The 17,031-nt window shown below is 27.2% G+C and overlaps 4 protein-coding genes across 4 annotated transcripts; 2 read left to right on the plus strand and 2 right to left on the minus strand.

The window, feature by feature from the left end:
• Positions 1 to 385: 385 nt before the first annotated feature.
• Positions 386 to 2,142, minus strand: OCT59_022236 (uncharacterized protein; the record flags this gene model as incomplete). The annotated part of the gene is made up of 11 exons (XM_025322312.2): positions 386 to 571; positions 645 to 816; positions 896 to 915; positions 991 to 1,088; positions 1,166 to 1,207; positions 1,290 to 1,396; positions 1,481 to 1,516; positions 1,588 to 1,604; positions 1,709 to 1,771; positions 1,852 to 1,872; positions 1,960 to 2,142. 11 exons carry the CDS (start codon positions 2,140 to 2,142, stop codon positions 386 to 388), a joined length of 945 nt encoding a protein of 314 aa, XP_025166617.2.
• A 5,257-nt stretch (positions 2,143 to 7,399) lies between these two features.
• On the plus strand, positions 7,400 to 8,507 carry OCT59_022237 (uncharacterized protein; the record flags this gene model as incomplete). Its single annotated transcript, XM_025322311.2, has 4 exons — positions 7,400 to 7,575; positions 7,666 to 7,936; positions 8,035 to 8,098; positions 8,188 to 8,507. 4 exons carry the CDS (start codon positions 7,400 to 7,402, stop codon positions 8,505 to 8,507), a joined length of 831 nt encoding a protein of 276 aa, XP_025166616.1.
• Positions 8,508 to 8,774: 267 nt separating this feature from the next.
• Positions 8,775 to 9,515, plus strand: OCT59_022238 (uncharacterized protein). The gene is made up of 2 exons (XM_025328446.2): positions 8,775 to 9,273; positions 9,354 to 9,515. The coding sequence occupies exons 1-2, from the start codon at positions 8,841 to 8,843 to the stop codon at positions 9,413 to 9,415; spliced, it is 495 nt and encodes a 164-aa protein (XP_025166615.1). The 5' UTR covers positions 8,775 to 8,840; the 3' UTR covers positions 9,416 to 9,515.
• A 5,577-nt stretch (positions 9,516 to 15,092) lies between these two features.
• OCT59_022239 (uncharacterized protein) lies at positions 15,093 to 16,762 on the minus strand. Its single transcript, XM_025322310.2, has 4 exons — positions 16,474 to 16,762; positions 16,195 to 16,403; positions 16,022 to 16,107; positions 15,093 to 15,937 (listed from the first exon to the last, which is right to left on the minus strand). Exons 1-4 carry the CDS (start codon positions 16,690 to 16,692, stop codon positions 15,546 to 15,548), a joined length of 906 nt encoding a protein of 301 aa, XP_025166614.1. The 5' UTR covers positions 16,693 to 16,762; the 3' UTR covers positions 15,093 to 15,545.
• Between the last annotated feature and the right edge of the window lie 269 nt (positions 16,763 to 17,031).

Here is a 17,031-nt window from a genome sequence, read left to right on the forward strand (position 1 = left end):
CGCATCGATCTTATGTAGAGATTAGTACGACGATCCTCATTCTTGGCTTTGTATGGTAAGTGATTATTTTAACGTTATTTTACTCTTTTCTTTTCAGTTATTAAAAGTTAATCGTATTTTTATTTACGTAAAAAAAATTTCGTCAAGAGAAAAAATTATTAAACTTGTTACTTCTTAAACTAAATCTTCAAATAAATTAAATAAATTTAAGTTCTTATATACACTTTCTTGATCTTGTGAAAAGAATTATGCTTATGAGAATCTCATATGACATGCAAATTATGTATTAAATTTATAATAATATCTTAAGAAGGTACTAACATACAATATAAGCTTATTTATCATATATTCTTTTTTTATCGTGTATATACATATATATATATTATCACCTAAAGCTTTTTGTGGCGGTGACTAGATATATGTTGGTGTACGCCTGGGCAATATTCAACTTCTCGATGCATTCTGAAAGATATTCTTTAATAGCTTTATCAGTCATGTTTAGTTTCTCCTCCATGACTGACGCAATAGTAGTAACTGCACAGATAAACGCTTCAGCGTATAATTCACCGACCTACGAAAAAAAAAAGAATGATTTAACTTAAATTTTTAAATCCAAAATAATTAATATATGTATATTTCCTTACCTTTCCGCCAAACCCCCCAATAGGTATTGATAATTTTGAGTTCGTTATTCCGAAAAAGTCCCTCTCCAGGAATTTATCCAATTCAATTACATTATTGGGATCGTAACCTTTACATGCACATAAATCCCGCCAGATCTTTCCAAGTTTCTCTTCATAATGTTCCGTCGCATTTCTAATTTATTTATATACACACATATATGAATTAAAAATAGTAAAAATCTTTCATCCAAGGATAAGTAATGATTACTTACTTTATGATGACGTCGGTCTCCTGAAAGTGAAAAGTTAAATCAATCAATTATTTTTATTTAAATAATTCTTCAAAAATATGTTGGAAAAAACATACCAGCATCTCGAGTTTCCCGCCAGGGATCGTTACCCTCCTTATTTCCTCGATCACAAACGAAATCTTGTCCCTGGGTAACCAACCTAGTAAAGACCTCACTTATTAAGTTAAATAATAAAAAATTTTGTTATTAGTAAATCAAATAATGACAAATATTTTTCATTCATGAGCTTACCGTTAACGTAATCAAAATAATTATCCGGATAGGGAAGACCATCTTTTAGTGAAAAAAAAAAATAATTATATTACTTGGGCAGTTATAAAAATATCAATCACGTGATCGTTCAGTTAAAACTCACTCTCAAAAATATTCCCGTGAGTGAACGTTAAATTTTCCGGCAACGAATTCATGTCGATATTCCCGGTCTTAATATCGAATCCCTCAAATTGGATCTCTCTGTTATCACTGATGAAATAATTTTTTTATTAAATGATATACATCATCATTCATCAATTAAAACAAAAACATCCTGAATTAAACATAACTTACTTAGCCATCTCAATTAGCCAAATATTATGTCCCGACCTAAATATTAAAAGGTTAAAAAATAAGTCAGAGGAAGGCATATTTGCCCCAATATTTACCATACAACTTACCCGATATGTAAGCACCTCTTTTTTTAATGTACAAAGATAAGGCAAATATGAATAATATTGCCTAATTAGTTAAAATGGAAAATTATTTTGGAAAAAAAATGTAACATCTTGTAAATCATACCCTGATTGAAGTTAAAGGGGTTCTAGTATTTCCCCTCAACATATATTTATATATATCATGCATCTATTTTTTTTTTAATAAAAGTTTTTACTTGTATGAATATTATATTAATAAGAAGTATAAAAATAATAATAGAAACATACCAAAATGCCTAATCGATCAATCTTAAAATTTACATTCATTAAATTAATTAGAAATTTCAATTTATATGAAAAAAAAAAAATTTGAAATTCATTAAATTCATTTCTTACTCCTTCAACTTGTCGAGCTATGGGAAAAAAATCGTCTGCTGAAACACGGCGGCCTTCTAGCCATGAAAAGTTAGCATCCCGAATTGTATCAACGTATATAAATCTATGGCATTTAGAGCATCCATCAACACTCTTTTTTCTCTTAATCTTAAAGGGTTTTCGTCCTGAGAATGTATTTCCCATTATTTTATTAAAAATTATTGATATTATAAAAAAGAAAGAATAAGTAAGTTTGAACTAAATGAAAGAAAGGGTTAGGAATGAAGACGGAGTGGAGTGTATTGATATTAAGGAGAATAAAAGCAAACAATCATTCAGTTCTAATATCGTGCCTATAAAATATTGAAGTAGGTAAGTTTTGAAGTTAGTTAATTGCTTTTGTGGAAAAATGATAAAAGAAAAATTTTAAGGTACTATATTTTTTTTTTAAAAAAAAAAACTTGCTCACATATATGTAAATTCGAATAACGAAGAGAATTCGATAAAATTTTTTTCATTATGGACTAATGGCTAATTTATATATATTTTTTTAAAAAAAATATTTTTAAGGAAATAAAAATAATAACGATGAATTAAATATCTTTTTGCGCCAAGTTTCCCATAAAGATTGTTTTACGAAAAATTGATGCATAAGAGTACAACATATTGTGAGGACAATATAATATCATTCAAGGAGGCGCCAGAACATAATAAAAATAAAAATAAATAATACTCTGAACGCGATTTTAGTCTTTAAACCATTTTAGGAACTATCATTAATAAATAACCCTGGTTAAAATGTACTATCCGATTTCATTACATCTATTAATTAATTGGTTCAAATTGAATTGTTGTACAGAATTGTAGATTCGGGGGATGTAAAAATACAACAAATAGTATATATTCATTCATGTTTAGTAATTTAGAGCCTTTTTTTTTTTTTGTTTAGAAAATCCTCCACAATATTTTCTGTATAAGGTGTATCATAGTTTTTTTTTTTTTCAGCCGCCGGCAATAAATAAAGAAATCTCGGTATCTCCCATTATAAAAGATATAAAGATGAAAATTATCAAGGGTTTTTGCTTGGCAAAGTCCAATATCAGATTAACTTAATCGCGAGCAAATTAGACAATTTGTAAGTCAAAATTGTGTAATAGAGTAACAGTTTCAGTGGTACTGATCATAAGTTTATGAGTTAAACCTTTTTAATCAATTAAAATAAGAATCAATAAGGAATCGATAAAAATCTAAAAAAACTCCTTGTAATGAATATTCAAATTAGGAATATTAGAAAGGAGTTTATTTGTAAATTTAATTATTTAAATTTTTTATCCCAAATTTATATATTAAAAGTTCCACTAAGATTGTTCTTTTTAGAACTGGATTATATAACAATTCACGTGTGTATGGTGTACACATGATTTTTTGACATGAAACATCTCAATAATTTATATGGACCAATCAAAAGTGGAGATTCTGTAATTTCCTAAACCGATATTTTCTCTCAGCCATATTACGATTTTTTTTTTTTTACGAATTAGGACTTTTTTTTTTTTACGAATTAGGACTTTTTCTTTTTACGAATTTTCTTTTTATGAATTTTCTTTTTATGAATTATCTTTTTATGAATTATCTTTTTACGAATTAGGAATCTTCTTTTTACAAAATTGGGAATTTTCTTTTATATATATATATATTAATATATATATAAATTCACTTTCATAATTTAAAAAACATAATACTAAAAAGATCAATTTTTAACAACAAGATTTTGTGCTAATAATGATGTCGGATCAATACTCAACATGTGTTTAAATATTTGATATCTAAAAAATTTGATTTACAATACATCAATGATTTATTATGTTACAACATATAAAAACTTTACAATTGGATAAAATTTTGCCATTATCTTTTATTTATTGTATGAACTAATTAGTATATGTTATTGTTATTACTTCTTTACTAAAATTGTTAAGATGTTCATAACCGATGCATTGTTTTGCATGTGCAACATTTTACTTTTTTTAAAAATAAAAAATTTACTGAAAAAAGGAAAAAGGAAAAAAAAATAATAATGCCTGATAGGATGAAATAATTCCTTAAACATGTTGACTAATTAAAAGTATAGTCCTCCCGATGAATTGCAGTTAAATTCCTCCCCGCTAGTTGAAATTAGGAATATTTTCGGGGAAATACGGGAATCCCAGAGGGACACATGTAAGGATGTACCAAATAAACGATTCCTATATAACCGATTTTTTTTTCTACAAAAAGAATTTCGGACTCGCGTTTTGATTTATATCCTTTCACGGTACCAATACTATACAAGTAGTACTAAAAAGGATTCAGAAATGTTGATTGGCAAATATGTTGCTTGATGCTATTCAGTTTTAACATTTATCCGTTGTTTCAAAAGGTCGGATGTTTCCTGATATTTTTTTGCAAAAAACTTTATCCGGTTTATTTTCCATAAATTATAAATTCCGTGAAAACCCATTAAATATAACTGATAAATTTGCAGGGTATCAAAATTCGGGTATGAATAAATTAATGTTTTTGTGTTACACTTAATATTGTAAATCATTTTATCATTGGTAGTCCCTATATTATGAAGGACTACTATATATTAGTTAATATTCATAATATTGGTACATTTTATATTCGTCAAAAAAAAAATATTTAGTTCTATTTTGTTAATTTCTTTCGATTACCAAAAGTCATAATATTAATTACTCATTTCCATCCCCCTTTTTTTTTTTTTTAATATGCAGTATCAATAATAGTTAATGATCTAGGCGAGAGTAATTAGATAATCAAATTTTTTATGAATGAAAAACAGTAACCAAATTTGGAGACTTATACCCATATATAAATAGTGGATTTATTATTGACGAAGCTGGATTTATTATAATACTAAAGAATTTTTGATTTTTGAATCTAATCTAAAGATAATCGTTATTTTTCATTTCAAATTAATTGGTGGTCCAATTAATTAGGCAGTTCTTTGAATTTTACTGAGAAATGTACAGAGGATAAATTATTGTTAAAAATATAGACCTAGAAAACTTCTAATAAGCATCAATGATAGGACTAAAAAATTATAAATTTCTATTGTCTAAAAGTATTCCCTCGTTCAAGTATTGATGGTCAAATATGCAATGAAAATTAAACTTATACACAAATAAAAATAGTTTCTCGGAAATACATACATTGCTATAACTATCTAAATTAACTATCTAGATTCCGTCATTTCAGCAAATTTTATAAGATATCCGTCATTTTCGGTAGGATATAAAACTACATCAATGTTGCCCGAATCTAACTATATGATTTTATGACTTACCGAATGTGTCGAGTGTCGAGTGTCTTTTAGCATTAGACGTTAATAAAAAGGTTTATAAATTTGTTGGATAATATACGCTAAAGTCTGATTTATAAAGTAAATTTGCCTCAATTTCCAAAGTAATTTGCTATAAAGACAATATTAGGGATCGGAATCGATTCTCGAGAATCTATATTTTTTACACATTGATAATCCAGAATTCCACTTCATAAAAACTTATAATTCGACATTTTATTCCAATTCTAGAATAAATTCTCATTTTTTTTCAATGTCACAATTATCACATGATCCCTCTATATCCTCACGGAAATATGTAGAATTTCAAATTCTAGATTCATCCGTTAGTTAATGATTCTATACTACAGTATTGTTCTATTTATCTAGTAATTTTTGCGAATTTTTATATAACGAATAACTTGCTATAATAAAGAAAATTTCAGGTGCAAATTTCTTTTAATAAAATAACCCTTAGTATAGTGAATTTCTCACTATATTATAACGAATTTTAATCTCCAGCCCATGGGAACTGTATACTATGATTGCTATTCCACTTTTATATCTTATCGTACCACTGTTGTTGATAACTGTTTCGCATTAATATTGTTGTCCAACAACAACCTTTCTTTCTCCTCCGTGTCCAAGGGATTATACACTCCGTCTGTACCTTTGAATCGGTATAGGTTTATATGCTATGTATAGTACAACCTTCTTAAATAAATACACATTCTGTTTAAATCCCTAACCATGTCGTGCCTCAGATGACGATTGTATCATATTATAATTTTAAAAAGAAGTTATGACTGCTGGAAAAAGCTTAATTTTATTGTATTACAGATTATTCACATAATTGATATCTGAGGCGCGTCATTATCACAACATAATTTTTTCGATCGTAATTTCTCAACCTTCTCAAAGAAGATAGTTAATCTTCGAGACCTAAAATTAGTTAGTTCAAATACTATTATGTAACACGAAATTGATAAATATATCATTATAATGAATTTTGTTTTGCTGGCAAAAAAATAACGTACTGTTTAATTTATATTGGGAAGTACATGTACGTTGACAATCCAGAAGAAAAAAAAGTGTGTACAGATAAAGAAATTATGAAGAAGAAAAATTTTGTTAATCGCGCTTTTTTATATCTTTCGATTTGGTAAGCGTGACGTTAAAATAAACTAAGACCAAAATAATGGTGACCTTCCGTTTCATTACCTGTATTTACTAGTTATATTATTAAGTATGGGTAAATGCGCGCGACCTGACTTTGATGCAATATGATAATATGATGTAATTGTGTAACGATACATCCTTATATGCACAGTTTGGTAAGGGGTTTATTTTTTTTTTTTGATCTAAATAATAACCAAATAATAATAAATATCGCAAAGTGTTGATCAAGTTATTAATTGTTTTTTTCGAAATTGTGCCACCCCCTTATAATCACAAATGAAAAACTAAAAATTACTTGCAATTATTATGAATTCTTTTTTTTTTGTGACTTGGTAAATTTACTATATAAGTAAAAGATTATTGTAACATGATATGTTTTTTATATTTTTAGCAAATTTTCCGAAAAAAAAGAAAAGATTTCGGTGATTAATGATAATTTAAATCCTCTTTTTATTTATTTTTTTTTAAAAAAAAAAATAACAAAAGTAAGTAATTCCCAATTTAATTGTTTGTGATTAGAACATATAGGGGGTCGTAACACAGAATCAGATAAGAAGGATTAGTAATTTAACTCCACGTAAGATAAAAAAAAAAACGAGTACTGCGCCACGGACATTTTTGTGACTGTGAGACGGAAATTTAAGTTTAAAAACTTAAATATTGAACTATACCAAACTTTTACTCGATCTTCTTTTGATTGTAACATTGTAAGATTCGGGGTATTTGCGTAATTTTAAGAATTATATTTGATTCGCATTCTAAACCTGTCTTAAAGTTTTTTAAATGTTGTAATACATGTGTTTACATATTTATTTGTAATGTCACAATGCGCCATGATTTTTTTTTTAAAAAAAAAACCTTCCTTTTGATATCACTATTACCACGATACAAAAAACATTTAAATAATTTCCTTTTCTCTTTATTTTATACAAATAACAAAAAATGGGGAAAATTCATTCAAAATTTCCAAATTATTATGATAATCATGTACTGAATGATGATGAAAAATATAATCTGCATTTAAGACATCATCTTGTAAGAGAAATTTTTAAAGGAAATTTTTCTTCACCTGTACATAATATTCTTACAGGATGGAGTGCAAGAGTCCTTCATGTAAAGTTAGTTGATTTAAAACCTTATGTCAAAAAAAAAAACGTTCATTAAAAATTGCAGTAGCTTAAATTTTTTTTTTTATATAATTTTTTTAGTAGTATATTAGGAACATGGTTGGCTGAAATGAGTGCGAATTATCCCGGATGTACATACATAGGGGTGAATTCTATATCTTCGGATGAAGATGGAAAACCATTTGATGTTGAATTCATTAAATCGGACATTCAGAATGAGGGACTTCCCTATGACGATAATAGATTTGATTTTATCGTTATTAGATTTTGTGCATGGGAATATTCTGAATCCGAATGGAAAGATATAATAAAAGAATTAATCAGGTGTTTGAAACCTGGCGGTTGGGTCGAGGTTTGTAACAAAAATAAAGAATTTTTTTTTTATTAACATGTTTCTCTTTTTTAAAAGTAGAAAAAAAAAAATTTAAAATTCCTATTGTCTGAATTTAGATTACGGACTTTGGCATGGATTTTCAGAATCCGGGACCAAAGCTGATAAATTTTTTAAATAATTGTAAGTAATAATTTAATAGAAGCTAAATTTTTCATTTTTTTAAAAATAATAATAATAATATAAAATTCTTTTTTTTAATCATATGATAGTAACCAATATTAAATGTACGAAAGATAAAAATATTAATGTGGTTAATAAATATGAAGAATTTTTAATGGAAACAAACGAAATGGAAAATATTCAAAAACAAACAGAATATTTACCAATTGGTGAACATGGTGAAAAACTTGGTGAAACTGCTTTACAATTTGCTCATGATAATATTAATATGTATTTACCACGTTATGCAAAATTCATGGGAATGCAACTTAAAGATATTCCATGCATCGCTGATACACTTTGTGAAGAAGCAAATGAAAATAATACTATGGTTCCTATTACTCGTGTTTTCGCACAAAAAATATTATGATTATTATGATTATTTAATTTATTATAATGATAATAATTTATCAGTTTTTTTTTTAGTTTTTCTTAAAGCATATACATAATATATATTATTATAATTATTTATAATTTATCATATAAAATTATTTTAATAATAAATCATATAAGAAATAGATAATTGATGTCACAATATGACATTTTGAGGCTGATCGACCGTGCCTTTTTACGCCAGTGGCTTTTACCGCTTTCCGTATATAATAAATATGCTCTTACCGTAAACGTGCTTTGTCCCGTCAAAAAAGCTTTAAATATTTAAATTTTTTCACAGTCACAAATAACGGACTATAATTAATAAATCATGAATAAATTATTTTCCATCACATTTCTCTTACTTCTCTTTGCCCTTGTCACTACATCATCTTCTAATCTAATTCCTCGACAATTAAGTCAATTCCAATTATGTGATAGTGGGAAAACATATCCATTATCCATTACAACACTTACTTATACTCCTAATCCAATAGTTCTTGGTCAAAATTTAACACTAAAAATAGTAGGAACATCGCAAGTTCAAGTTGATCAAAATTCAAACTTAAAAGTTCAAGGGACCGGTCTTCTCTCATTTCTTGTTTATAATATTGATTTTTGTAACGAACTTCTTGCCCCTAACGTGCCTAGTGGTTCACAATTATGCCCCATTCCTGTTGGTAATTTTGATTATGATATTACTGTTACTGTACCTAATAGACCGGAACTTAAACCCTTCAATGGAGTTACTGTGAGAATTACTCGTAAGTATTTACTGTATAAGAGTATTGATTTTTGTACATTAATATTTATATATTAATTTTTTTTATTGATTTATTATAAGTTATAAATCCGGATGCTACAGAGTTGATATGTTTAGAAGGTCCAATTCAATTAACTTCATGAATGTACATATAGAAATTTTGAAATTTGTAATTACATCATCCAAATAAATCTGAAATAGATTATGAATCTTTAGAAACAGATGTACTATTAGTCACCATACAAAAAAAAAAAATTTTTTTGCATATACTTTTTATTTTTTTAAAAATCGTCTTAAAGATACAATATTTTTGTAATCAATTGAATTTTGATTTTTGATATTTTATGCTTCAAAAAATGGCTTAAAGCAAGTTTCATTTCGCTTTATTCGATCTGAAAATAATAATACCAGTATACAGGATTAGAAGCCCGGATTAAATATCTGTTCAAAATAATTAAAAAGCCAGTTTAACAAAAATTTCAAGCATAGCCACACACACGGTCATTCGACCTATAATTTAGTTTTTTTTTCAGATACTACGAAAGATTTTATAACACTGATGATGCAGAATTCGTGATTTTTGGAATGTAATAATCGATAATTATACGAATAAGTTTCATTGCGACTACGAGTGACGTTTTTGATGTGAGAATGATTCACTGTATATTTATGAATATACTGCGCCTAATAAAATTCCTAATTGTATAGAATTAGGGTAGTAAAAAATTTTTCATTAATTAATATGTATATAAATTTTTCATAAAAATTTTATTGACAACCTTATTGTATATCAGAGATGATAGAGATATCGTATCATTTTACTAAATTTATTAATTGAATAATACTATTTTTTTTTTCACATAGTTAATATTATTATGAACACGGTAATACCGTATATACAGTATGTATTATCAAATTTCATATAAACACATACTCATGTAATAATTACTACGAATCGTCGAATCGTCGGACTAAGTTCGATATACTGTGATACGTACGTATATCTTTATTTATGCGATATTACTCTTCGATCCTTCATATAAAATGTCACACAGCAGTTAATTGATGAAAATCTTAAAGGTCAAAGTGATATCAAATATTACAATGAAAGAAAAACTCATTAAAATAATTATTGTTTTATATTTGAGTTACTGTACATAGATCTACGGACAAAATTATATTATATATGCTGCTTACAATAATATGTCAAATATGATATACTGACAGACAAATCATCCAACTTCAGTTTTTATATTCGTTCAAGTATATTTGACCGTGTGGAGAGTTGGTTGTACCTTACCTTCACTATACTTGATGAAATATAATAGAAGGAAAAGGAAGAAGAGAAAGAGGTAATTTTTTGCAATTTGCTTCGCTGCGAACTATTAAATAGTGATCTGGTGTAATAATAATAATAATAAATGATGAGTCACATATTTTCGGTCACACAATTTATTAAGATCTTTGTGTTTGTAAGTGCTATATTGAGTCGCACTGACTGCTGTTATTTTAGAAGAAAATCCTTTTTATTCATAATCATGTAAATGAATGGCAACGTGGCAAATGATCATGTAAAGATTGCAATGAAAATGGAGCGTAATAGTTTCTTTCGTCCCAAGTTGAAATTTTTGTTCGTCCTCAATTTAGACGACACAAGTTAGGATAAATATTTTATTTTCGTCCCCAGATGAATATTTATCTTTCTCAAGTTCGATTAACAAATAGATTTCATAGTACATGCGTATTTTTGATGTTTCTAAGTTCCTTTGTCGTCGTTTCACTCATTTGATGTTTTCGTGGTGGTGGTGTGATGGTTAGTCGATACGGTGATCGATGTGGGGACTGGTGGTTGATGTGGTGGTCGATACGAAATTCTGATTATTGGCATCGTTGACAATTTTAGTATTTATTCTAACGAAATTGTTAGTTCAAAATCAAAGTGTGATGTTCATTTATGATTATCAAATATATCAAAGAATTTCATCGTTTTAAAAAAAAGAATCAAAAAACTGTTTTGCTGAAAAAGGAAGGTTATTTCATTTTAAATTCAAATTATTCACCTAAATTTTTGAGATATTTTTCTATATATTATAGTAACTTTTTAAGATAAATGAAATATTTCTATTTTCTAATATTTTTTTTTTTATATATTTTTATAAAAGCTGGCTTAACAAAATTACAATCCTGTGACATTTATTACAAAAATTTTTTAGAAAATCGTTATCGTTATTAAAAGTGTTATTGAAATTATTGAATTAGCTTATCAAAAGTATCTTATAAATTATGGGGTCAATAACTTGATCAGCCTCGTTTAAAATTTCTTACCTTTAATCCATCTATCTTAGAAATGATTTTAAACGAGACTATTTTATATTATTATGAAATTATCGCTTGGAAAGATTTATTAAATTGGGCATTTGGTCAACTTCAACAAGATATAACAAAAGTGAATTTACGGTGAAAAGAAGATTAAGTAGATTTACTTCATTTATAATATAACTTCGAATTTAAAAATATATCATAGTAGATAAAAGATTTGGATATAACCTTGTCGAAAATAACGATATGATTCAGATATAATTACATATACAGTATATTTTTTGCTAGTTGGGATTTAAAAGAAAAATAAATTACATTATATCGCGAGAAATATCCCATATAGTTATAGTTTACTTTATCGTGCTAGTAGGGATGGTAGCATTTCATAAAAAATGAGATACCGTATTCATCGGAAAATAAGCACCCCCCGAAAATAACCAACATGGGCGGAATATGGCATTTTTTGGCCCGCATTACTAAATCATGGCCTGCATTACGTGCAAAAAGTTGTTGCTTATTTTCGGATGAATACGGTAATAAATGATCTATCTACTATAGTTATAGCGAGAATTATATATTCAGAAAAAATAGTTGGAAGATATTAATCCACTTCAGAATCCCACAATCCTGACAAATCATAATCCTGAAACTTCAAAATCCCGTAATCACATTATTCCCGACATTCATTATCCCGATTGATATATCCTTAAGAAATATTTAATTTTTACAATAAAACAATGTTAAAAAAAAATCATTACATATTAATAAAAATATTAATTGTTACTTAAATTTTGCAATGTATTATTAAATATTAATAAAAAAGATAATAAAAACATTTATTTTTGTTAAAATTATTAAATATTAAAAAAAATTATTAATTTTTTACAATAAAAACTGTAATTTTGCGATATATTTTAAAAATTATTACATATTTATTACAAAATATTACAATAATATTACGTCTATAAAAAAAGTAAAAAAAAAAAAGTGGATTTTGAAGTTTCGGGATTATGATTTGTCAGGATTATCGAGCGTCGGGTGTTGTAGCGGGATCCTGATTGTAGGGATTTCGTAGTAAAACCGATTCTTTTAGTGGTTATAAGTCATTTTATTTTCTCATTTACAAACAAAAATAAACTCCAAACTGCAAAAGTAAGTTATTCTAATAGTGTAAAAGGTTTTGGGCTAGTATTTGATGAATTTATGATTTATTATGTTAAAATAGCTGGCTTGGCTATCCAATTACTTTAGAATATTCTCCTCGTCGTGATATATGGTACTGTATATAGATTAATTAAATTGTCAATTGTAATTATTCTTCACCGACAATTATTTTCCCGACAAATTCACCGACAGGGTCATTTTGCAGACGTTCTCACCGACAAGATTAGATTAGGGTTAGACTAAGGTTAGAATAAGGGGATTAGGATTTCAAAACTGTCAGTGAAATAATTGTCGGTGAAATGTTTGTTGGTGAATTGAACCAGTCCCTTAATAGGTGGTGATTTCATACATTTGTAAATTTTTATTATGTTTGATTATCAAGGGGGACACAGTAAAGTATGTTTAGTTTATTCATTAGTTACTTTATTTGCCGTAACAGTATCTATCTTAAGTCCGTTCAAATGGCTAGTAAATTTAAAAGAGAAATGACAGAAAGTCTTGATTACGAAATTCGTAGTACCATTCAGTTAATGAGAGGGACTGGAAAGAGAGTACAACGAAATTCTGAACAAATTCAAAAAACGTATTGTATATAGAACGAAGCAGGAAATCACACCCTTCGCCCAGGAGGGAAAAACAATATTTTACACAAATTTCGTCCAATACCGATTATCACTATTTGGAATGCCTGGGCTCTTCTCTGGACTCACGCTTTCCGACCCCAAAGGAAAATGAAATTAAGTATGCAAATAAATAATAATCAACCAAATTAAAAATTGAGACCATCAACTGTGAATCTAACGTACTCGAAAGAGATTTCGAAACGAAAAGAAATGGTGGTGAGATTCATGATGGGCACATCAGTTCGTTATCCAATACGGATGAACAAAAAGTGTGCACAATCGAGAGTAGAAAAAATGGAAACGTTACAATGGGCAGCAAATTATCGAGATGTCCTAACCAAAGAACAGCTGACCGGTGGAGACTATGATTGGACAGACTTATATATATATATATACATATATATGCTCACCCTCTTCCTATCCCTGAACTTTCAAACACAATTGAGTGTCAAGGAACCGTGCGACATCTGTCAGTATGTGATGAAACAAGTTTCATCTCATCGGGTAGCAACAATTCACTTATCTTAGTTGATACATTCGAGGAATCTGTTTGATCTCGAATTGCAACCATTATCGGTTGCAAGTTTCTCTCCAATAGTAATCCTAAAGAATTGGGTTTCTATATAGCAAATGCTGCAGAATTAGGCTTTGATCATATAATCTTCATCGGGGAGGTCGATTTTTTTTAGATTGTTATGGCCGTGTATTTTATTTGGGAAGACATGGGTCGAATGGCGTACCCGATTGAAGATATAGCATGGTTTGTGGTATATGAACTTATTGAGGAGCCTTAACGTACTATGTGTGCAAAAATGCTATAGCACATGTGTTAATTGTTGGTATTTTTTTTACTTAGTTTTTGTACTATTTTCTCTAGGTGTATATACCGATACAAAAGGAGGAAAGAAAAAAGAGTTCAAAGAAGTAAATTATATATAATATTATAAAAAAATTTACAACAGACAACGTAAATTAATATAATTATGTATTGCATCATTTGGCATGTTTGGATCGTGGTTCGTGGGAAAATTGTTGGTGCATATTTTTAATATAGAAATTTAATTTTTTTTTGGTTCATATTTTTTTTAACTCTTCCTGGGATATTAGCGGTATTGTCATTAATATCTTATTATTTTGCAAATATGAAAAAAAAAATTTCAAAATATGCGGATTATCCGTAAATTCAAAGAAATCCGAACATCAATATGCAAAATAGTAGCGCACATTTATTACATTTATTCAATTTGTTTAGTAATATATAGCGCACATCATCTATAAAAATTTTCACACAATCAAAAATTACCATTTATGCTGGGTTTCCTTTGAACATTGTCCCGTAATCCTATTGACAAAATAAGTTGCGGATCGCTGTACTTTCCGGGTTAGCTGGATTGTCGGTAATATAAGTAAAATAATCATCGTCAAATAATAGAATTTATTATTTGTCATTATTATTAATTATTAAATAAGAAATTTTAATGATAGGAAAATTTTTAAATTAATATTTTTTAACAATAAATTAAAATTAATAAATTAATAGTACGAAAAAAAATAAAACCAGTAATTTCACCATTAATATACTAGGTCTTGAAATTGCTTACATAATTAAACGAAAATGAAAAAAAAGTCCGAAATAAAAATTTCTTTCGATCGGGAAGACTATTATTTTCGGCAAATATTGAAAATCTATGTAATTTAATAAGCAGTACAAATATTACATAACGTTACAATGAAAGAACACAATTTATTACCGTACTTACAAATGAATATTATAGGATTACAAGATTACATTAAATTAAATTACGAATTTAAGTATCTACAAGTAATCTAATTTAGTGGTAGATTTTAGTTGAAGATCTTTTCTTATTAATAATTCGTAATTCGGGGTATTTCTATATATAGTACAAATTAATAACTACCCTGTTAAAAAAAAAAATCCATGTATAGATATATAATAATAATAATAATCGCATACTGTATACAATATAATTGTTAAGAGAGATAATATATATATTATAATTAATAAATAAATCATATGTACTAAATATTAGGTGCAGTCGGTCCGAAATAAATTTCTGTCGTTATATTTTTATAGCAAAGAATTCAAAAATTAATTGATTAACTTGGTCATAACGAGAAGTTGACCGAATTACGTAACTTACGTTAATCAATGCCAGGCATTTCTAATTTCTTTACTAAACCCAAAAATTAGAAAAGTGCAAATACCAATAACACTACCAGCCCAATCATTGAGATTTACTTTCTTTGAAAGTGATTCATGGGTCAGAACACTTATTATAGTACCTATACTTCCTAAACAATGTATTAAAATAATACTTGAAGAAAGAATGGACATTCTAATTACAGCCTCTTTTGTCAAACTATATCTTTTTTGATCAAGATTGTTTTTAGTTTGTGAAAATTGTCGCGATATAGGAGATTGCGTTATTTGTGAATTTGGTGAATTAGGGAATGTTTGACTACTTTGACTAGTATCTTCATTTAATGAGAAATCTTTAAATCGATCCAAATGTTTATATAAAATATATGCTGAGCGTGCTGTAATAAAAAAGAAAAAAATTAATATATAATTAAAAAAAATTTTATCTCGTGTGATAATTAAAACTGAATAATTATAATTACCGCTGAAATACATTCCAGGGATACTTAATATAAAATTAGCACCAGAATATCCCAATAATCTAACCCATATAGGATTAGCCACATCACTATAGTGAAATTATCAAAAAAATTATCATGAATATATTTAAATAAAAGGTTATCATATAATAACAATAATGAAATAAATATCTTACCATTTTAGTTCTCTTGGAATTATGGCATCAGTTTTAAAACATACAATAAATAATGGTATACCCATAATTAAAGGATATAATATTATTAACAAATAATAACCCTTTTTACTTTCAAAAAATGTTGAATGTTTGTGATTCATTAATAATGAATAAATCTCATGTGAAAAACATATCGCTGACATTGAAGTTATATAACAAATAAACTGAACCTATTATATAAAAAATTGATTAATACAATAATAAAATACAAATTATTAAATTATTAAGTCATAAACTTACCATGTATCCTTGGAAAAAACAAAAAGCTTTTGGGGCGGATGACAAATCATTCTTGAATATAACTCCGCTTAAAATATTACAACATAATAAACAATAAGCACAACAGTATATACCAATCAATGGATTTTTTCTAAGTTTTAATAAAGAAAGTGCTATATAAATTGAGCATATGAATGATATTAAATAAACTATGTTAATTATCATTACACTTAGCCCCATTATTAATTATCATTGACAGAGTAAGGAGTGGAAAAAGTGGGTAATTTAGGAAGAAGGATTTTTATGTGAAAAAAAAAAATATAAAAATTAAAAAATAAAAAACAATTGAGTTTTATAAAATATATCAAAAAGTTTTTGTTTATTGGGGAACCCCGAATTATGCCATTTTTAGTCAAACTTTTAATTTTAAAGAATCTATTTTTGAGGAATAAAGTGATTGTAATTCAAATTAGAGAAAAGATATCAAAAAAGGACGAATCAGCTTTCGATATCAAATTCTTTAATGTGCCACAAAAGTGTATTTTGACAATTTCCATTGTTTTGATGTTTATAATATGA

The sequence above is a fragment of the Rhizophagus irregularis genome, chromosome 31, assembly GCF_026210795.1.
Source record: "Rhizophagus irregularis chromosome 31, complete sequence".
NCBI lineage: Eukaryota > Fungi > Glomeromycota > Glomeromycetes > Glomerales > Glomeraceae > Rhizophagus > Rhizophagus irregularis.